The sequence below is a fragment of the Lethenteron reissneri genome, unplaced genomic scaffold (assembly GCF_015708825.2).
Source record: "Lethenteron reissneri isolate LAM-NWPU_2019-01 unplaced genomic scaffold, ASM1570882v1 scaffold_1640, whole genome shotgun sequence".
Classification (NCBI taxonomy): domain Eukaryota; kingdom Metazoa; phylum Chordata; class Hyperoartia; order Petromyzontiformes; family Petromyzontidae; genus Lethenteron; species Lethenteron reissneri.
The window spans coordinates 4590202-4614382 of NW_026891378.1; the positions used below are offsets into that span (position 1 = coordinate 4590202).

A 24181-nucleotide genomic window follows, 5' to 3' on the forward strand; every position below is an offset into this window, starting at 1 on the left:
TTCAACCGAGAAGATGGATACAAATTGAGCAATCATTGGAAGGATGTTATTAACCAGGTAAAACCCTAACTGCTTTATGGTTGTCATATCTGCCGGGTACTAGTCTATTTTTACAAGTTAACTCCCCCCTCGCCCCCACATCCCCAGCTCTCTCGGCCCCCCACTTCCAGCCCCACCCAATTCCCCCCGTCCAGCTTCACGTTTCTCTCCTAGCATCAACATAGCACCCCCCCCTCTCTCCCCCCTTGCCCCTCCCCCCTCTCTTACCTATATATCCTCTTACCAAGGCATCTCTCTCCCAATTCAGCACAAAAATATTATTGCTGTGGTTTTCCTACCTCATGATGATTGCTTGTGTTGCAATCGAAACGTCGTGATTTATTTTATTTTATACCTACGTGACTTTACTGAAAGAACCAAAGAGTATGGATTCCTGCAGTCACGAACGCTTCAAATCTAGATTTAGGTTGTGCTCCTGACGATTGATCCTTTGGTTTAACCGGACTGGATTACAATGCTAGAAGCTCTCAAATCCTTGTGATAGCTGGACATCATCCCCATCAAGGCTGCTTCGCCTAGTTCACGCAACCCGTATGCCCAGCCTCCGCATTGGCAAGCATTGTTTGATGGAGGGGCTAAACGGGTATGGTACAGGCTAGAGAAGAGGTGGGCTGATGTGTCAGAGGATGTAGAGCTGAGTGGATTTACCAATGACTGGTACCAGAGGTGTAAAGATAGGCTTCTATAAAGGAGGTTCCTGAAGAACACTCCTTGGCTCTTAGAGGCAGTCGCCCTCCAGCAAAAAGTGGAGGGTGGAGAATCGACGCTCACAACAACCGAGAGCCGGGTAGATAAAATTCAGTTAGGTGGCACAGTGGTGAGCACAAGTGGTACATCTGTCATTGAGTGGGTTAGTCGGTGAGTTGGCACAGTAGGGGTCAGGCTCATCCATCTGCCTGTCATCTCAGTCAGTCAACCCCGAGATCTTTTTTTGGTTAGATCACGTAAATATATAAATGTGTCATTAAAACCCACCACCACCCGACACAGCCAACGAGATAGGGTTGTCAAGTAAACAGAACATGGCAATTCGTCACTAGTACAGGACAACAGTGTGTTGGATAGCCAATCCACAACATTTACAATCTAAGTACGATGTTTCGCCAGTATTTACAACTAGCTTCATCAGGCGACAGACAGATTTGTGGAAAAGTCCACCTGTTTTGTTCTTTATATAGAGGCGTAGATGTGGTGACCACACTTCTGCGCTCTTGCGCAAAGTGGGTAGGGGGGATTACTGTGTCAACGTTCATTATGCATATGCATTATGCGAGCCCTTTGATCTTGTCCTTCCTGTCTATTGTGTATTAAAATAGCCGCACCCACGGTAATCCCTACTGAAGTATGCTGCCCTTTATAGACATGCATTTATATAATGTATTGGATGATTTGCTTCCACGCAGCACTAAGGCGGTAGCTATCTGATCAAGAGTTCGCATAATGCACATGCATAATGCACGTTGAAACTTAATTTGGCGCTTTCGTGACTGCAGGAATTATTTTTTGTTTTTTTCGGTAAAGTCACGTATAAAGATAAAATAATAAATTAAATTAAATACTAGCATACGACGTTTCGATTGCAACACAAGCAATCATCATCAGGTATAAATTAAATAGAAACACAAATCTAGTATACTTAGAAATTTAATGTAATACAACAGAGAGTCGGATAACATAACAGCCAACACCCTATCTGGTTGATTACGTTCTTCCTGAGAATGCTAAATTTGAGAGAGAGATTAAACACAGAACCAGAAACATAGACAGACATATAAGCAGACAGATATCGCAGAGATACATAGAGAGAGCAAACATAGGCACAAAAAGAAACTACGCCTCTGTGTCGAGGCCTCTCTCCCCGCCCCCGCTTTCTCTATTTAAGGCCTCGACAGAGGCGTAGTTTCTTTTTGTGCCTATGTTTGCTCTCTCTCAATGTATCTCTGTGATATGTCTGCTTATATGTCTGTCTATGTTTCTGGTTCTGTGTTTAATATCTCTCTCAAATTTAGCATTCTCAGGAAGAACGTAATCAACCAGATAGGGTGTTGACTGTTATGTTATCCGACTCTCTGTTGTATTACATTACATTTCTAAGTATACTAGATTTGTGTTTCTATTTAATTTATACCTGATGATGATTGCTTGTGTTGCAATCGAAACGTCGTATGCTAGTATTTAATTTAATATTTTATCTTTATACGTGACTTTACCGAAAGAACCAAAGAATAATGCACGTTGACTCAGTAATGTCCCTCCCCCCACTTTGCGGAAGTGCACAGAAGCGTGGTCACCATATCTACGCCTCTATATAAGTGTAATGGGTTCGATTGAAGCACACACTCAATTTGGAGGCAACACTATTTATTAACACGTAACAACCAACTTGAACACTATACATAAGCTGGTGACCACCGTTCCTAATTTAACTAACACTTGGGGGGGATTACTACAAAACGTGACCAGGGCAGGTTAACAGGCTGCCTGGTCACGAAGATTGGAGACTCGAGGACCCCTGATGGTGTCTTCATCCCGGGGTTGAACAGCTCAGCTCTCTCTTCACACCCCGTTTATAACTGCTGCGGCGTGGCCGGCCCCACCCTCCTTCCCGATCCTTCGGGAAGGTCCGGGCCCCTTACCACCAAGCTCCCCCGAAGGGGTCCCGAGCCCCACTATGTTCAGTCAGGTTCACGCAGTGTCACGGCCTGACGCGACCTCCGTGATACCCCGCCTATAGTACACAGAGCCAACACAATAGTGACGTCATGTCACTACGCTCGTACAGTCCCGACACAGTAGTGACGTCATATGTCACTACATAAGGAACGAAACATATTGACTTGGCTGTCGCCTGATGAAGCCAGTTGTAATTACTGGCGAAACGTCGGACTCAAGATTGTAAATGTTGTGACTTGGCTCTCCAACACACCAGTGTGCTGTACTATTTACGAATTGTCATGTTCTGTTTACATGACAACTCTTACTAGTTGGCTGTGTCGGGTGGTGGCCGGTTTTAACGACACATTTATATATTTATGCGATCTAACCCAAAAAAAATATTATGGATATTCGTCACGAAAGCCTACGTGTTAAACTGACATACACAAATACAGGGTGTTCGAAAATGGACACAATTTCGAAGCAGTATATTTCACGATGGCAACATGTTACAATTACACAAAAAGTTACAAAGGGTTTCATGAATTATCAAGTTTTACTAACCATTTGATAAATGCTCTATGTGCCCTCCACCTGCTGTATGGACAACATCGAGACGATAGTTGAATTCGTCCCAAACGCCTCTCAGTGTCTTCTCCCACTGAAGTCACCGCTGCCGTGATTCTGTTTTTGAGGTCATCCAGATTAATCGCCAATAGTAGCACAAAAACACGGTCGTTGATGTATCCCCAGAAGAAAAAGTCGCAGGGTGTGATGTCTGGGGGTCTTGGGGGCCAAGAGTGTAGCGCCAAGTCTTGGGGGCTCCCGTGCGACCTATACAACGTTGAGGCAGTGTGTCTAGCGAATGACTGAGGCTAGAGGCTGTTTGTGTGCTGGGAGAGGCATCTTAGCAGTAATCATTTGAAACTATATGCCCCACCCTTTCAAGTGGTAAGAGATTCATTCATGGGCGGTTCGTAGTTGCAGAGATTTAGAGATTTCAAATCGGGTCCAACTTTTTAAAACACCTTGTACTAAGCTATTATAAAAAAGCCCGGCGTTCCGTTTGTCTATTTGTCCATCAACAAAATAATAACAGCCTTTCTGAAGTCTTGAATCAAAAAGTTATAGCAAGGGGGGGGGGGCATAAAAAGTTGATGTTAAGGTTTCCAAATGTTTTCGACCCCCCACCCATTTTATTTATTTTGCAGGCATATATACCTACACACCCTACATACAACTCTACAGTCGTATCTTCTGAATCTAGTCGTATCGACTGACTATAGTAGTAACCACTGACTCTATAGTATCTACTGATTCTATAGTAGTATCTGACTACAGTAGTGTCTCCTCACTATAGTATCTACTATTGTAGTAAACGCACACTGGGGTGGGGGGGGAGAAGAGGACATCACACTGTTCAGGATTTACCTTAGCACGTACTTGTGCAGCAGTAATTGTGCTTTATTTTTTTTGCTATTTTTTACGTGAAGGAGAACCTCCCTCCCGTCACCGCTTAGAAAGCTTGTTTGCGTTGCTAGGGGGCAACAGCGAGTTGGCGTTTCTATGCATGCGCAGATACGCGCTTTGGCACATGTTATCATTATGATCAGCGTACATTGTTACAAAGTGTGATTTTATTAGTTTACATTGGACTAAGGGCAAAAACAAATAGCGAGTTTTCGTCCAGGGGCTTAGTTTCTTGAATGTGTTCTTTGTTGAAACGTAAACCCAACAGTTCGTCAGTTAAAGCGTTAAGATAGGCGCACGCAGGCAGACAAAAAATATCACGTTTATTAGGTAAGACAACATAATTAGCGTTGTGGAGAAAATATCTCCTTTACGTAACATTTCATTGTTTTCCCTTGTATCTTACCTATAAACGTCATTTTTTGTCTGTCCGTCCGTCGACGCACACTTGCGAAGGATTTGGCTCACAAACCGTGGGGTTTACACTTTAAAAAAAGTAGACCGGTATCACACCGTAAGTCGTGGTGAGCTAGTGGTATTCCATTTTCCCATCTGTCAACTATAAAGTAGTTAAATTAACAATTGAGCGCAATTCATTATTCTTTAATTAATTTATCGCGCCGCTCCGCGAGCACTCAAGGTGCCCGAGGGTTGCCCCTAGCAACACACACGCGTCATCGGTGGAGATTTCTCATTCGCGTTCAAAATGCAAAAAAAATACACAACGCTGATGTGAATTCATCAAAGTGTCATGTCCTCTTCTCCCCCCACCCCCACCCAATGTGTGCACTTACTACTATAGAAGCGGTAGATACTAATATTATTGCGCTTAGATAGTATTATTATAGCGCGGGTGGGGGGATGGTAGGGGGGGTAGCAGGCCCAGCCCTCAGCCTGCCTAGGTGCCACCTCGCCCGGCTGGGCACCTCGGCCGGGGGTCTCTGCACGGGACTAGGCCTCACCACAGCAAAGTTAACGCAGTACTATTTTCTTGCTTCTTTCACTAAACTTCCGTAGATAGAAAACTAATATTTAAAACATCAGTTTGGAAATATGAAAATGTTTGTGTGTAGACAACTAATATTTCCAAATTAAGTTGGCAAATATTAAAATGTTTTCTAAGTCCATGTGTGCGCGAGTCGATATGCGTGTCTGCGACGATGTGTGTACGTCCGTGTGTATATATAAGTCGATATGTCAGTCGGTTTAAGTTGATGTGCTTGTGTGTGCGTCGATGTGTGTGTTAGTCAATGTGTGTTGCGTGGTGTGTGTAGACAATATTTTAAAATTAAGTTGGTACATTTTAAAATGTCTAAGTCCATATGTGCGTGTGAGTCCATGTGTGAGTCTATGTGTGCGTGAGTGGACATGTGTGCGTGAGTGGACATGTGTGCGTGAGTGGACATGTGTGCGTGAGTGGACGTGTCAGTCGTTGTGTTAGGTGCACGGGAGAACACACTGAGATGCCACTCGTGCGTGCGGCCGCCATTTTGTGCACAAGCAGGCCAGGATTCCCACCAAACTCATTCTGCACCTTGGTGCGCTGCATACTGGCTCGACCTTGAAGAGCGAATTCCTTGAGCCAGTACATGGGTCGACCTTGAAGCATTACTTCTTTGACCCAGGATGTTGGAAGACGTCCAAATAGTACTTGAGATGCGTGCTTGGATGGGCACTTATAAGGTTCAGACCTCGCCCTATCACCACCTGCTTGACGGGATGGTTGCACGGTGGCATGAGACCTGACGTTCATGTTGTGTCAATGAGTTTGTGTAGACCCAGTCTGATCGCCGTGTTGTTGTGCATCCGTCGCGTTTGAAACCGTTTTATTTATTTTCCCTGCCGGGTGGGATCTCGTCATCCCCACTACCCAAGGGCCGGGTGATTGATGAGTCCGACGAGCTGGGGAGTGTGTCTGCGGAGTTCGTGCCTCAGGGGTTTTCCGCCCACAGGATCCCAGCACCTGGTACCCTTCCAAGTTGCCGGTTGTGCCAACCAGACGTGAATTGAGGAGAGTGAAGCAGCCGTCACCCACTCCTGCTTCTCCCATTTGTTCTTCTTCCCGGGAGAGGGCGCACCCATTGGCCCTTCTTCAAGTCCGCCCGTTGAAAGGACCCTTCCCCCACCATCTTATTTATCCCTACGTCGTTGGAGATCGCATACACGATCACACACACAGGATCACCCACAAGCCAGATTGTGCTGCTGGTTGGACCTGGTCCTTCATGTGCTCGTGGGTTGTGACATGCTTATGGGTGTTGTACATTGTCTGTGGGTTGTGTTGGTCATGTGTTCGTGGAAAAAAAATGTTGGTGTTCCTCCGTTGATGTACATATTGTCTGGGCGATGGTTGCTGCTTGCTTTGTTGTCATTGGGTTTTTTGCTATTGTTACAGAAAATGTTGGGAGGCTTATTTTGTTGTTGTTGGTTGTTGCTGTTATTGTTTCTGTTAGTGGTGTAGTAATCCGCTGGGAAGGCTGTTTTAGAAAGGGGGGGGTGATATAGTGACGTAAATGGTGTCACTCAGGTGTTAGCGCCAGCTGCTGTTACAGGAGTGCAGCTGTACGTCTGGACCAGAGTGGGTACGGCATGTCAGCCAGCCCTAGGGGGCGTGGTCCTGGTGGTGGCCTGAGTTAACCTGGGATGGCGCGTGATGCTCGGCCGAGATCCTACGGGAAAGGTCTCGAGGGGGCATGGCCGAAGGCAGAGCAAGGCCACGCTTAGGAGCATAAAGGAGCAGTACCGAAAGAGAGCTTGGCTAGTCTGTGGGTCCCGCATCTCGTCGTCTCTGGGTCTTCATCTAGAGTTAACTCGCTACTCACATAGTTAGCCACATCACCTCAGTGTTACCCGTGAGGGAAGTTGTTAAATAAAAGTGTTGCCTCCCAGTCCAGAGTGTGCCTCCGCGTTGGTGAACAACACTACACGTGTTAAAATTATAATTCAAAATGATCAAGAGATACACCGCCAACATTGAATAATTGCATTGAAGTATACTACCTTACATCGGATTAACTGTACACTGATCTCTGAATGTATGCCTACACCTGCATGCATTCTTAGAATGAAGAAGCCAAGTGATAGCACGGTTCACATCTGTCCGGTAGCCCTCATGATTACTGCAGCTATAGACCAAAAATATTCACCATTTGATTAAGTGGATGTTCAACATTCATGGTGCCAGGGTCAAATTTTGCTCGATTTTCGAAAGATTAGCCACAAACGACCAGACTGGGGTTACACATCAATCATCGCTCCACCCTACTGGCAGACTCGTGTCCATGTGCAGGTCGGTACTGAGTCACCTTGTTCCACAAAGGGACAGCTGCCACTTGGGCTAGCCGTCAAATGATTGAGATGAAATATGAAACAAGCCGCTTTCAGTTACCGAAGCATTTCACCTTTGAGTAGCAAGATTGGCTACGCACAGTGGGAAAGAAATAAAATATTTATGCAAGCGCCAATTATTAATCTAAATATTATAACGCGTTAAATGCTATGGAGCTTTTTTGTCTCCAGCTCCTGCTTACAGATCTACCCAATCTCAAAGTCCACACATGCTGGCCGCTCCTACTCTGCATCCTCCAACAAGTCTACCTCCACAAACTGCTGGGTTTCATTTCACTCTCAGTCCGCTGCCTCCTCCAGGTTCACGTTGCCTCTATTGACTACTTGGAGGTTAAACCCTTGTAATGGGAAAGGTACAAATCTGGGTATCGCCTCATGAAGCTCGTTGTAATGACTGGCAAACTCCAACAAATCGGTGTGCTGTACTAGTGATGAATTAACATGTTCTGTTTACATGACAACACTTACTAGTTGGATATGTTTGGTGGTGGAGGGTTTAAACGACATATTTATACATTTGCACGATCTAACCCAAAAATCCTATATTATGGGAAAGGCCTCTGAATGAAATGGAACTTAATTATCCTAAGCTCAATGATATGCATCTACTTGGTCTCGATTTGAATCAGTTTTGCTTAAAAAATCCACCCACACCTCCACATCCACAAATTTCTGGGAGTTGCCTCGCTCTGCCTCAGCGTCCACAGTCTCCTCCAGCTTCACGCTGCCTCCATCAACGTGAAGGTCGGATTTTGAAGTTGAATCTTCATCCTCACATTTCACTATCACTTCACTCTTTACCATCACTTCTTCGCTCTTCAACTTCACGGATTCATATTTCATTTTCACCTCTTGACATACTGCCTTCACTCCTGGCCACGTTTCATATCTCAAATATTTTTCTGGTTCTTGTTTCATGAGAGATGGACTCATTGCAGCACTTGGACTTTCACAAGCTGATTTCAAATTAATTTCCTGATTAATGGTTTGATGCTTATTTGGATCCCCCAACTGTCGAAAACCCTTCCCATTCACAGTGTACTTTAAGTGTTTATCTTCTGTGTGTGTTCGCTGGTGTTTTTTAAGATATGATGACTGTGCAAACGCCTTCCCACAAACAGTGCACTTGAAGGGTGTTTCTCCTGTGTGTATTCTCTGGTGTGTTTTAAGATGTGATGAATGTGCAAATGCCTTCCCACACACAGTGCACTTGAATGGAGTTTCTCCTGTGTGTGTTCTCTGGTGTGTTTTAAGATGTGATAACTCTGCAAACGCCTTCCCACACACAGTGCACTTGAAGGGTTTCTCTCCCGTGTGTGTTCTCTGGTGTGTTTTAAGATGTGATGACTGTGCAAATGCCTTCCCACACACAGTGCACTTGAAGGGTGTTTCTCCTGTGTGTATTCTCTGGTGTGTTTTAAGATGTGATAACTCTGCAAACGCCTTCCCACACACAGTGCACTTGAAGGGTTTCTCTCCCGTGTGTGTTCTCTGGTGGCCCTGAAGAATTGATGACCATGCAAACGCCTTCCCACACACAGTGCACATGAAGGGTGTTTCTCCTGTGTGTATCCTCTCGTGTGTTTTAAGATGTGATGACTGTGCAAACGCCTTCCCACACACAGTGCACTTGAAGGGTGTTTCTCCTGTGTGTATTCTCTGGTGTCTTTTAAGATGTGATGAATGTGCAAACGCCTTCCCACACACCGTGCACTTGAAGGGTGTTTCTCCTGTGTGTATTCTCTGGTGTGTTTTAAGATGTGATGAATGTGCAAACGCATTCCCACACACAGTGCACTTGAAGGGTGTTTCTCCTGTGTGTATTCTCTGGTGTGTTTTAAGATGTGATGAATGTGCAAACACCTTCCCACACACAGTGCACTTGAAGGGTGTTTCTCCTGTGTGTATTCTCTGGTGTGTTTTAAGATGTGATGAATGTGCAAATGCCTTCTCACACACAGTGCACTTGAAGGGTGTTTCTCCTGTGTGTATTCTCTGATGTCTTTTAAGATGTGATGACTGCGCAAAGGCCTTCCCACACACAGTGCACTTGAAGGGTGTTTCTCCTGTGTGTATTCTCTGGTGTGTTTTAAGATGTGATGACATTGCAAATGCCTTCTCACACACAGTGCATTTGAAGGGTTTCTCTCCCGTGTGTGTTCTCTGGTGGACCTGAAGAATTGATGAATGTACAAATGCCTTCCCACACACAGTGCACTTGAAGGGTTTCTCTCCCGCTGATTGTCTTCCCTCCATCTGACCAATTCTGTACAGCAAAGTGGCAGAGGAACTGGCAGCTGCAGACAGAAAACAGTAAAATCCACACAATGTAAGTCAGCACCGAAATGTATATATATACAGTCACACGTGATATTCACATATTACGTAGAAAAGAACACTCAAACAAATTAACGATAAAAAAAAATCACCCCCAATTCAACACACAGGCTGTTTAAAGGCACTTGCTACAATGATCAGCAACGGCAGAGGTATTGGTCATACCGTGTTTCAGATCTGCCTTGTGTTCACGAACGCGGTCCGAGACATGTCGTTTCGTTTCGCGGTCATTCGTTTCAGAAACGAAACGACACGTCTCGGACCGCGTTCGTGAACACAAGGCAGATCTGAAACACGGTAGGACCAATACCTCTGCCGTTGATAATAATTGTTTTAACGCTGTGAGCTCACACGAAATGGATTTTTCTAAGACGGAGGTACTCTGCAAACCTGAAGCCATCCAGATATATAAACACAGACACAACTTCAACCGAGAGGATGGGTACAAACTGAGCAATCATTGGAAGGACGTTATTAACCAGGTAAAGTCTTAACTGACTGTAATGTTTCCATCCTACCTGCCTATGTCAGCATATCAAGCTCGTGCATCTTTTTTGTTGTCCACATAATGCACGAGCTTGATACGCGGTGGTTTGGCTGCTGCAGCTCTTAACTATTAAAATTTCCCTCCATTTATTACTGCTAATCCTATTTCCCTCCCTTTATTACGGCTAATCCTACATAATATACTAGCATAATATGACTTTGAGACCCCCCACCACCTACACATTCCACAAGTAGTGACTAATCCCATATCTGCATTTTCCATAAATATGCTAAATTCCTCTATTGATATGTAAACTCCTTTGTCAAGGCTCTCTCCTCCTTCGACCCAGCTTAAAAATACGCTGCCAAGCTTAGCAGTGTTCATTAGGACGCTGTCTTTCCGACAGCCATTCTTCCCCTGAGGACGGCTGATTGCGTTGTGGCCGAAACGTCGTGATAATTTTATTTTATTATGTTTAATTTTTATTATTTTATTATTTCCCTTCTACGTGACTTTACCAAAAGAACCAAGAATATGGTCAATATACTTTACAGCAAAAAAAAACTTTACACTCTCACGCACTGGAACGGTGAAGGTGGTGTTTTGGCTAGGACCATGCCTGGCTGCCTTTCTCTGCTCAATACAGATGCTTATACTCTTCTCCAAGTACTTAACTTTGGAACAATCAATCCAGCAGAGGCCTACAATAAGTTAAGCTATCACTTATCAATCACGTTTGCTGTCAGCAATAATACAACTCTGAATGTTGGCTCCATAATGCAGTGGACGACCAAATGTGCCTCCGCTCCCCATGTAGATACACTTACATACAGATATGTTTCACATGGATCATTAACAGATTATATAAAGAAAACAGCCACCATTCACCACTAATTGGTAGTAACATCATCACAGTGGTCATGCCATGATAGGTGCGAATTGAGGCCATGTAAGTGTGGAGCACTTGCCAGTAGGTCATGGGAATGATTCAGGTGTCAAGGGATGACTGAGATGACTGTGCTACCCATTGTGCCAACTTGCTGCATTTTAGCCACCCAGCGCTCCACCCATTGATGTGTGTCCCTGCTCTGACCTCGTTGTTGCAGGACGAATGCCTCCAACTACCCTGCAGCGTCCTTCACGGGCCTCCTCCACAGAGGCCGATCTTCACACTTCTGGTACCAGTCATTGGCAAGTCCGATCACTTCCACATCTCCCAATCTTTCGATTTAAAGCTTTCGTGATTGCACGAACTAAACGGGTATGGCATGGGCTAGAGAAGAGATTGGGAGATCATCTTCTTGGTTTTTTCGGTAAAGTCACGTAGAAGTACGTCACGTAGAAGTACGTGACTTTACCGAAAAAACCAAGAAGATGATCTCCCAATCTCTTCTCTAGCCCATGCCATACCCGTTTAGTCCCTCGTATCTGAACTAAATTACGCTGCTTGAGCGTGCAGTTTCTGAGCATGTGGGATTCATGACCAACGAATGCAACCTTGCCTGCCAAAGAGGCTCACTGATTATATTCTGTACTGATATCTCAGGGATTTGTAAGCTTCGAATACCATCAAATCTGGCTCAATAGAGGACGAATCATAGGCAGGACAGCCTTAATTGTATAAGCCAGCACAGATGGTTCTTTAAAGGAGTCCATATTTCACATCCATAGAGAAAGGGGTCATAGCTGTGGGCAAGAAGATTCAGTGATTTGTATGGAGTAATGGTCCAGGCAGCTTCCTCATGTTGTATTTATGCCCCTTTTTCCAAATTCATATTAAGAATAATTCGGCCAATAATTTTTTAAAATAATAATAGGAAAAATTATATATATAAAACAGATACCCCCAAAACTCTCAACTCTACCCCTCACAAGCCACACCGAGCATCTGGAGGTCGTAAAAATTCCATTAAGCAACAAACTTCGGGGCAAAGAGGGGTTACAGACTATCTGGAAATCTCCAGATTGACAAAAGGCCTATGACCCCGACCTTCCCAAAGCGTTCAGGACAATTCACAATAAATATGCAGGGCCAGAGAAAACACACAATCTCAGAGCAGAGACAAACAACCTTACAACTCGCATCTTCCTTAACGACAAAGATTTGAAACTCAGCAAAAAGAACAAATCAACGTGATAAGACTGCAGTATACAATAGTAGCTTTATTATCAATTCCCTTATTTGACTCATATTCACCGCATATATATATTTTGTGTATCTTTCTATGTAACTTCACCAAATGAACCAAATACACGAGCCCCTGCCATCACGAAAAACTTAAGTCCAAACTAAAACTATTCCTCCAGCATCGAAATATGACTCAAAATAAACACCAATCCCTGGAGAGACTCATAACAAAGCTTGGCAAAACCCTCAAAATAATGATGTAACGAGGAGCATTACGAATATTGATTAAACATAAAACCGAATAATAACCACAATATATTAAGACCGGGGGTAACTCATAAGAGATACAAGGAATAAATCTAACACACAGGACCACATAATGTGTATCCCATAAAACCAAAGCCTCCCCCGGCCACCTTTGTCTTCCAACAATTCGACACAAACACATGCCAGCCATAAATACGTATGAAGGGGTCTCGAGATGACAAGCACTCAGAGGGAGTGGGGAGTCAAGAGGCCGCGGAGAGAGGGCATCTGGTTTTTTTTGTTTTTCTCTCGCAAAAGACGCGCAGAGAGGGGAGGGAATTTCACGTTCTTTGTTTTAAGCACAAACGCACATCACGCTTCAGTCTTGCTCCAGCCTTGCTCAGGCTTGCGGTGCCGTCGCGAGGGAGCAGGCACCGACACCGACCATGGGTGTCATGTCTCGCAGAGAGGAGTGACGGTGTGGTTAAGTGCTGGGTTCGGCATGAGCCGACAAAAGTATCGCTGAAAGTTTTATGCTACATTTACCCTGATGTGTTGAGTCGCTCACAATGTCAAGGATTGCGACAAGTGGTATTGTACTAAGCTTTCACAGTTGTTTAAGAGGTGTGCGAATACAACTGACAAACTTTGTGAGTGAGCGCCAGCAACAGCACCGAATTATCATCACCACCGACGCAAAAGAAGACTCCGCCACTCACCAAGGATGGCGATGCTTGCTGAGTAGCACATGCTATTCAGTGTGAGCTCAACGCTAACAGAAGTATCGCGACACCGAGCCGCTGCAGTGTGAGTGAGACTTGCGAAGATTCCAGTTATCGCTCGTGAAATAGCGAAAGCGCCCAACGTCAACCAGGCAACGAATGAGAGCATCATTCATCGCCAGAGAACCCGGAGCCGGAGAGCGCGCACAGCCGCGTCGCCAGGGTTGCGATTTCCGCATGGAAAATGCGGAAGGAGGGTTCAAATTTTCCCGCATTTTTGCTAAAGTCAACCGCAAACGGTGGAAAGACTACTCCTATGACCGCGCGCTTTTAACAACACGTTAATGCGTTCTATTGGAAAGGATACATGCAAGGCCCAGCATCGCGTAGGGCTTTGAGTTACTGATTGGAATGAATATATGATTTCCGCATTTCCGCACAAGAACCACATACTTTATTCAAATGCGGAGCCGTGATTACGAGCACATGTACTTTCACTTCTTCGCATTCCTCCAGCGCTTCATGTCGTCTTCGGCGTGAAAGATGCTGAGTTTTGGCTTGTCGCGGGCGCAAACTATAAGCGCGTTCAACTGCTTGCACGAGAGCAGCAACCACTCCTCGGGCTTGATGTTGTTTTGCAGAGAGAAAGCCCTCTCACAGCCGACCGACCTGTGCGCCAAAGTTTTAATCGTTAGCAGTAAAGTGTATATATTCGCAGGAGGTATAAAGTAGCTACGACAGAGGCAAATGAGCGTACGCTGGACGAGGATATTACCTGAGCGGAAACGCGTGTGTATCTGAGCGTATCGAAAACAGCGTGGGTATCTGAGCTCTTGGCCAAAATTACCAGTGGATTTCCCAACGCGCTGCAATCTGAGCGACGATGAATAGTTTTGCATATCGACAGAATATGAATAAAGAAAATGCTACAGTTTTTTTTTTTCCTTTGTCGCTACGAGTACTGCGAGGGCTCCGAATGGCAGACGCTAGGAGACATCATGGGGCTGGGCAAAAGGGCCTGAGCACAGCGCCGGGGGTTGCGTCGATCCGGAAAGATGCAACCGTAGGGATTCCTATCGGCGACAAACATGTCAACGGTGGCGTCGTGTACTTGTGGCAAGTGTGCTTCATCGACGGCATCGACAAGTACTTCGACGCACAAGAGCTCGCGGCTCTCATTGATTTTTTCACAGTTCGTGCGCACCAACAACGCTGTCTGAATGCAGGAATCCATAGTTCATATATACATATCGTTTTTTCCAGAAGTCAGCAGAGCCAAATGGGCATACGCAAGATATGTGCGCCAACCGCGCGAGTACGGCACCGAGAAAGGCGGGAATCGAAGTCACGATTTGCGGAAGTCTTCACAGGAATCACCGCAAATTGCGGAAATTTGTGCGGAAGAGGGTCACAGAAACTACCGCAAAATGCGGTCGAAAACAGCATGTTTGCGGAAATTGGTGCGGAAATCGCAACCCTGCGCGTTGCCCAGTGCCCAGAGCGCAGAGGCCGCTTGCCAGCGCACTAGCGAACGAGCGCCGCCAGGTGCCGCCGGGCACCACCGGGGCCACCGGGCGCCACCGGGGGCCACCGGGCACCACCGAGCGCCACAAGCGACCGAGTCTCTTCAAGGACAACATCGTGCCGATGCCGCTCATCTAGCTGCGGAGAGAGAAAGCCGGCGGCTCACTGCAGCCACGCCCGAGCGAGAGGGAACTTCTCCGAAGCCGTTCATATCCTACCCCCCACGCTCACAAACCCACGACGCACAATAATTTATCAAAGGGGACAATGGAATCAACTTTAGCCAATCGTAAGAAGACTAATTATCCAAGTGCATGGACCATCAGCTGGCCGTGAAGGCATCGCGGCTCATCGAGTGATAAGAATACGTCGTTTATAAGTGCCTAAGTCGCTTAAAAAAGAAAAAAATTAATTGCATAAATTACCAATAGATTCATCGATGTAAACTAAACTTTTTAAACCTTCATCACGAATCTATACGCTCACAGAGAGAATATCGTGTTAAACCTGTTTCTTTGCCATAAAACCTTGTTCACGAATTAATTAAAGCTTAGCCAGAGATACGAATCTTCCACCGTCGCACACTATTGTTCCAAGACATTTCGTTAAAAATATAATCTTGCCGATGAATCTATTGACATATACTTTCGACTTTGGGGTATAATAATTAGCTTATTGCTTTTCATATGAATATCATTGCATGCATGTTTAAGGATTTTTTCCTATCGTTGTATAAGCTCGCGTTACGCGGTGGAATTAATGATATGTGTGGTTGCCAAAGTGAAATTACGTAATCCTTGATGGTTATCTATACTGCTCGCGGAAGAAAATTTCCCCGATGGTACCATGGATGATTCCAAGCATGAGAGTTCGCATATTAGAGTGTCATGTTTTTGTTTAGAATTAAAATTGCTTAACACAGAAGTGTTTGAGTGTTTCTTTCCTAAGTTCATGCATAACCATCTTATTTATAAGAACTGTATCCTGCGTTGAGATATGAATTTGGAGACCTAACATAAACACACTAAGAGATAATCAATTAATGTTTAAGCAAGAATAATTGCAGTATCCCGATTGATAAATACGATCCTGGACAACGAAGCTAAGCCTAATTATCATAACTGCCCCCATTAGCATAATCACATACATTCGCATAAATTTCGCGAATCTTCAATAAATTTTTATTATTTTTATCAAATTTTCATAACCTGACATATGCAACACTCACCATGTTAGATAGGCTAATTAAAGAATGTTGCTAGACTAATTTGAATTGAGACTTTAGCTGCCAAACCAGAGCTGGTCGTGGATACATTAACCAAGTATGGGTTTCAGTTTTGTTGCCAGAAAAAAGGGGAAAAACACAATTATTATATTTTGTTACTGGCAAAGGAGGTCCAATGATGTAGATGCTCACCCCGAGCCCTCATTACTTTGATAGTGCATTGTCTTTGAGCTGTACGCCTTTTGGCGTCCTCTGGTCGAGCACTAATTGGGTCGAGGCTCAAAACAAAGCCGCCCCTTGGTGTGGACCAATCAGTTTCAAGGACAATGCATATATTATCAGTGTGTTTTTTGTTTGTATTTTGACTGCAAGCATTGTGGTTATTGCAGACATGAATCGTTGTAAAAAGGTTTCTGTTTTGTTGCCAGAAAAAATGGGAAAAACCCTATTATTATAACAAGTATGGGAGCTCCTCCACCACCTGTAGAACTGCCTGATTACTCATTAAGAGGCGAGCAGGCGGAATGTTGGATGACATGAAATACCCTGGCAGGTCCTTAATTTTTTTGGAAAATATGTAAGGCTCCTCCTCATGATGAAATTCTCCAGGTACAGAACAAGAGTCCCTAACTCCATCGCACTGAGTAGCCATTACCAGATCATCAGCATACATAACATGGTTGACCAGCAGGAAATGATCCCTTAACTATAACCAGCCATCGATTAGCCTCTTAGTGTAACCGTACCAAATGCATTTTTGTAGGGCCATTGTGAGGTTCTCAAAACTATGTACCTATTGAAGATGCTATCGTAATGTACAGACAGTCCCCGGGTTATGGAAGGGTTAGGTTCCTGGGAACGATCCGTAACCCGAATTTCCCATGTCGGAAACTGAACATTTTCTCCAAAACTTAAGACAAAATCCCATAGTTGTGCCGCCCCTACCCAATTGCTCGTTTGTTTTCTCTCAGTACTGTATCGCGCTATAGTCCATTTTCTATCGCGACCTGTATCGTATTGCTGTACATACGTTCTGCACTTCCTATATTATATCATTTAATCGAATATCTATCCTAACACTACCCATAATTAAACTAATAGAATATATACTTATCCAATTATTTACGAACACCATGAGACATTCTAACATTAATTAACAGAAAACAGTCACTTCTGAATATTCGTTTACCAGGCAAGAGGCTAGGCCTAGACCTCTCAGATTTATGTTGGCCGTGACCATAAGAAATCGAAGAGCAATTGTGTTAAATAAAGTACAAAACGTAAATAACTTATGAAATAAACTTCAAATCAAAACTATAAAGAGAAACATGGGAAAAACAAGATAGTTCTAAGCACAGACAAACAAAATTACATGCTACAAAATAAAATTAAATAGGTAATGGTACAAAACAATTACATTTACCTTCAACTTTTTTAGTCATTATTGCAATGCAATTAAGGGTGATGTTGTATCTATACCCCCTTTTTTAAGAATTATTCTGCCAACATATATAATTTTTTTTTAATAGACACGGGGCAACTTGGCAACAAACCCGCTCCCACACTTCCACAGATGCGCGCATACCTCGCCTCAAAGGCCAGAAAGCATGAAAGAGGGCAATAAAAGGTCATAATAACTCCCCTAAATTCACACAAGAGGAACAAGGGAGGGGGGAATTGCAAGCGGGGGTTAGGATGACATCCATTCTTTAAAAAGCCTTTACAAAACTAGGCCACGAAATATATAATTATATTCTTAACAAAGAAAACAACATTGACGACAAGAAGCACAGACGGGTTTTGAACCATGTTAGATAAACAAAGTTACCAACTTAGCCATGAAGATTAAGCAAACATTATCTATCCTCACTCCAATTGGAAACCAGACTACAGTCTGCACCAGGGTCGCGATCCATCATTTGTTAATTAAATACTGACATTATTCACCTTTAAATAATTTCTACGCGGCCGGGCCGAAGCATCAAAGAATAACTATGGCATCAGGGTCGCTCCAAAACATAAAACAAATTCCCTAGCCCGGGATATCAGATGAAATAATCACAAGAAGTCAAATAATAAGTACGAAATTAAAGTGGATCTCCTAGGAGAGTTAAGAGCGGAGAAGTCTCTCAGAATTAACCAACACGCAACACTCCATGGGAAGCGAGCAGCTCACAGCCGTCTTTGTCTTCCCGAGAGGAACGACCACGGAGCAGGCACAATGCCAGGAAATGGCCCCATAAAGATCGTAGCGCGCGGGCGACGACTCGAGAAAGGAAATTAATAAATAAACACATGCGCAGGGTGTTCCGACGACAAAGCACAGCCGTCTTTGTCTCCCCGCAGCATGGACAGCAGGATTCTCGCACGCAAGCAGATAACATTTCCTATGGGAAGATCAAGTCACAATGAAACTGAGCGACAAATGGGTCGCATTTCAACTTCCAAACAAAGAACAACTTGAGCTGTGTGAGACAGAAGATATAACGCCCAGAGCGAGGGAGGGGATCATCAAGCTCGCTTAACGTGTAGGTTTTCGCGACAAATATTATTCATAATCAAAGACATGGATTATGATTTATAACTCGGTGCGAACGCGAATCGTCGGTCTGGTTAATGGATAACTTAGGTGTCGCCGTCGCAAGGAAACCCCACCCCTCCTTTCAGAATGATTACACAGCTGGTCTTTAAAGCTCCCATAAACACACACAGGACACACACGGACGGACACGCACACAACGCACACGAACAAAGAGAAAAAGTTATATGACACAGCCTTTGAACAACTCGGAAAAACTGAGTAGATTTTCCCGATATAAGCCGAGGAAAAATCCATTCAACTCAGATCTTCAGGGCTACGGCCCCACCAGAGATCTTCAGGGCTACGGCCCCACCAGAGATCTTCAGGGCTACGGCCCCACCAGAGATCTTCAGGGCTACGGCCCCACCAGAGATCTTCAGGGCTCCGGCCACCATCTCGTCTCCGGAGCTTCGGCCCCCACCAGAGATCTCCGGGGCCCCTCTCATCTCAACGCTGACAACGAGGAAGCTCTTCCGTCATCCGAAATGACGATGTTCACGGGGTAGCGACATGCAACGAAAGCTGAGGTCTGCACCACCTAGGAAGAATCGCTACCCTGAGTCGCCGAGCTGCGAGTGAAGCTGACGGAGATTCCAGCTATCACTCCCGAGCCAACAAAGACACCCAACGTCCACCCTGCAACGAACGAAGCATCGCTCATCGTCAGAGTGACGACCAGCAAACAACCCGCAGGAAGAGCAGAGATCGCCAAGTGAGCAAAGCAGAGAGCGCGAAGCAGTGGAGAAAGCCTGATCGAACGGCTGTGAGGAGGAGGACAGCGCCATCGAATGTTTAAACACACACCGACCAACGACCAGTGAGAACAGACAAGACGTCCAGAGCGACGGCGAGCATCGTGCCGACTCAACAATCGTCCAGCAGTGGAGAAGCCGGGGGCTGCCACCAAGAGAGAGAAAGAGCTATCGAATGCGCAGTGTGTTTGATACACACCAACACCCAGTGAGAACCACAAGACGTCCAGCAGCGAAGACGAAATCATCGCGCAACACGACGGCGAGCATCGTGCAAAATCAATCGAGCAGTGGAGAAAGAGAGTCAAAGCCTTCCGAACGAGCGCCGCCAAGCGCCGCCGCTCACCTCGCAGCGGAGAAATTCTCGGCTGCAACCCGCACGGACAGAGGAATCTCCCGATTGGTCGTATCACTTCCCCACACACAGACTCAAGGAAGCACCCAGAGAATATCTTGTCAAACCGGTTTCTTTGTCATAAGAGTCTCGCCGAAGAATTAATTAAAACAGAGCCAGATTCGCTCTCACACGCCCTCACCCACCATTGTCTCAAACATTCCGTTAACAGATATAATCTTGCCAACGAATCAATTGAAGTATGCTTCGCTTTCGAGGTACAATAAGTGTTTTTATTGCCGCCATATGAATATTGTGTCATGCTTGTTTTCAAACTCGGCCAGTCGCCGATTGTGATCGATACATGGGGGAACTAATGAGATGTTTGGTGGAAAGGTAGAGGTTACATGTTTGTTAGAATTAAAATTGCTTAACACCAACTCTTCGAGTGCTTCTTTCCAAGTCCATGCAAAACTGTCTTATTCCTAAGAACTTTATCCTGTGATGAGATATGAAACTGGAGACCTAACATAACATAAACACACTAGGATAATCAGTAAATGTTAATCAATGATAATCGTGTTATCCTGATTGATACAACTCTGGATAAACGAAACTAAGCCTAATTATCATAACTGCTCACATGAACATAATCGCAAGCATCCACATAAATTACTACGATTATCTCCGTGATTATCATAATTTATGCATATAATTACACACACTATCATAATTTATGCATATAATCACACATTAACATAATTACTGCGATTTGCGCATTTTTCGGAAACTTATTAATTTTTATTATTTTTATCAAAATTTCATAATCCAACACATATAACAGTGATATGACACTGAATGTGACGAGACGATGTGGCAGGAACATTATACGCACGGTAACAATGTAACAGCATGGCTGAGAGTGAGAGTGCGGAAGATGCTGCCTGCCTTATGCCTCACTCAGCGGTATTCACCTACGTGACTTTACCGAAAAAACCTAAGAATATGAATCCTTGCAGTCACGAAAGCTTCCAATCTAGAATTCATCCACAACCTCACCGCGCTGGACTACTTGTGCTTAAATAACTAAGGCAAACATTTCCGCATGTTGATTTTTTTTACACGATTTATGGGAACATTTCCAAAAGGTTGGACTTCCGTAAGTCGGGTTTTCCGCTACCCGGGGACTTACCGTAATGTTTGTGGCCAGAAGGAATTCCTGTCACACGCCAACTTGAACAGGAAACGGCTCCGAATCCTTGTCAAGCAGCATTTGCCGGACCTGCCCAAAATCACAAAAATCCTTAACGAATGTGAGCAGAGGGGCAGGGATATCAAAAACAAGGAAAAACCAAAACCCTAAGCCTCTTCAAGGTACTGAGGCCTTGATTACATCAATGAAGCAGGGATCTAGTTTCTGGAAGAAAAAATCTATACACCTGTGCTGTAGCAGATGAACAGAAAATACAGGAGACCTTTGAATATCGCAGGGGTTACTTTCTTGGAACGTGCCGAGAAAGCCAAAATGGCAATATTAAATACTTAAGCCTTACCTAAACAATAGGGTTAGGTAAACGGCAACCAAAAACATGCATCAAAATTGAAATAAATAAGTAGAAACTCGATAGAAAAAACATTACAAGACAATAAATAGGATTATAAATACTGAAGAAAAACTCTACTTACAATGATGATGATGTGTGTGTGTGCGTGAGTGGGGAGTGGTCGTGCTTCGCGTGCTGCGCTATGAACCCAGTGACCCGAGTTCAATTTCCGCTCACGCCCAAAACCATGAGAAATATCTAAAGTGGCCCTGGGCCTTCCCAGGTCGACTCAACCTCAAATAAGTACCTGGTGTGATGTGTAAACATCGCCACTGGTGAGAAAAAGGCGGCCGGGAATGGTGCTGGTAACCTATCCCCTTTGTGTGCCGTGCCGACCTTTATAGGTGCTACTTGCGAACAGCACTTGCCCTAACAGTCTGTTAAGGCTAAATGCTTGCATGGCAAAGGTTGAGGTGCCACCGATTTCTTCGCGTTCCTCACCCACCCCGCCCTCCTTCCCAGAACAGTATACCCACTCAAGTGTAAATTGGAATGCAAAGAGGTTGCCCGTGCTAAGTAGAAACCGCAAAAAATAAACCCGTGATATTCAAGGGTCCACTGTATGACATTTGCGCAGAACTGCCCTGGCCTGAAACCACAATGGGGCTTTGCAAGCTTCTTCTCTGCAGGTGTAGCAAGCTGAATATTCATTATCTGGCAATCAGTGTGGTCGAACGATAGATCCTCAGTTTAACACGTAGGCTTTCGTGACAAATATCATCCATAAGAGGTTTTTGGGTTAGATAGCGTAAATGTCGTTAAAACACGCCACCACCAGAAACAGCCAACTAGTAAGGGTTGTCACGTAAACAGAACATGCCAATTCATCACTAGTACAGCACACCGGTGTTGGAGAGCCAAGCCACAACATTTACAAACGAAGTACGACGTTTCGCCAGTAATTACAACTAGCTTCATCAGGCGACAGCCAGATTTGTGGAGAAGTCTTACTGTTTCGTTCCATATATAGAGGTGTAGATGTGTTGACCACCCTTCTGCACTGAGCAAAAAACCTCTATTACGTTAGATCTTCGTCCAATCCAGCAGAGATCCTTGTTCAGTCCATGTTGTTGTAATAATGTTCTGTACTGCAACCTGTGTAAAATCACCACCCTCCCTCTGCACCTTCCTATGGAAGTCCATTATGCCCGGCACTAAAACTGCTCTTAGACTCTGGGTTGCCCAAGCCGTGCAAATGTCACCAATCACAATATTCTGGGTTCACACTTTGTCACAAGATATTGCACTAGCCAACCACTGACAGAGTGTGCTTACTTCCTGGAATATTTAAGGCATAGCCAAAGCAACAAATACATATACACAAACACACGTTAAAATACACAAACCCGTGTGCTAGCTACCCAGCACGTTAACACACTCCCAAAACACGCTCTACAAAACCAGTAATACTAAGAGGCTAAAAATGCAAATAAAAAAACAAGGTTAAGTGTTAACTTACACTCGCAGTCAAATAAAATATATTAACACACATGAGCATATTTCACTGCACACACATACACACAGTTACCCGCAACAAAGACCCCCAATATAGCCTTAACAATAAGTTCAAGAGTGGGTGTATGGCCAGCACCACACCCGACCGCTTTTGTTTCCCCAGTGGCGATGTTTACACACTGCACAAGGCGCTCATTTGAGGCTTTGCCGATCTAGGGATCGACTCCAGTTGGGACGGGTCAGAAAGTTACAAAAACAAACATGGTTGGTTACGTACGGTGTGAACGAAGTTCAAATGACATACAAAAAACGATAGGAGTGCAAATTAGATTAAAGGTAACCAATTCACACAAAAATGTATAGAAATTAATAAAGTACATAGTCCAATTTTCAAACAGATACCTATTCCAATGCAAAATTAAGTCTGCATTAACCACACATTCTTATGGTATATTTTACCACAAACATCAAGTCTGTATTTATTTCCTTGGTTCTTTCGGTAGTCACGTAGAAGGGAAGAAATAAAATAATAAAAATAAAACATAAAATAATTCTCACGACGTTTCGGCCACAACGCAAGCAGTTGTCCTCAGGTGAAAACCAGGTCTGTCGAGGCGACAGCGTCTGAATGAAACAGCACACGAGCTTGGAGCATATATATAAGTGACTTTACCGAAAACCAAGTAGATGAATCCCTGCAGTCACGAAAGCTTTAAATCGAAAGTCTGTATTTACCACGATATATTTATTTACAATGCGATTTTTTCCGTAGAGTTGCTCTTTATTTGACCTGTTATTAAACCATTGGACTATCCGAAAAATGTGCGACGTGCATCTGATTGTCTGTGTCGCGTGTTTATTTGGAGTTTGCGTGTCTCTCTTTCTGCGTGGTTGCGTGGATTTGAACTCCGCTTTACCCCTCCAAATTTATAAACATGAGTTTAGAGCATTTGGCTGCTGTTAATTTCCACACGATAAGCCACTTCGTTGTGGGCAGGTCGCTTCTGAAATATATATAGCTCAAAATGAGAGATAAAAAAAAATGGTTTTAAAGTAGTCAGCCAGGTGAGAACAAATTAAAATGAACAAAATATAAGCAAATACAATCAGGCGATGGCAGGAGGCAAGGCCAGCATGGCTAGGCCACACTTTGTAACGTTCCAACCTGGACATCGATGCCATTACTCGCTGCTATACTCAATTGATATCCCGAGGAGAACAATAGAAGAAGCGAGGCTGCACCTAATTAAACA

General features: G+C 44.3%; 1 protein-coding gene across 5 annotated transcripts in view; it reads right to left on the reverse strand.

Moving 5' to 3' along the window:
• Window positions 1-3187: 3187 nt before the first annotated feature.
• Window positions 3188-24181, reverse strand: part of LOC133339151 (zinc finger protein OZF-like) — a 62811-nt gene continuing 41817 nt past the window's right edge. For all 5 annotated transcript variants that reach the window (XM_061547289.1, XM_061547291.1, XM_061547290.1 and 2 more), the window contains 2 exons: window positions 21062-21151; window positions 3188-9830 (listed from right to left, as the gene is read on the reverse strand). In XM_061547289.1, coding sequence (XP_061403273.1) covers window positions 8125-9789 — 1665 coding nt within the window. In that variant the 5' untranslated portion in view covers window positions 9790-9830; window positions 21062-21151 and the 3' untranslated portion in view covers window positions 3188-8124. The remainder of the gene's footprint in view (window positions 9831-21061; window positions 21152-24181) is intronic.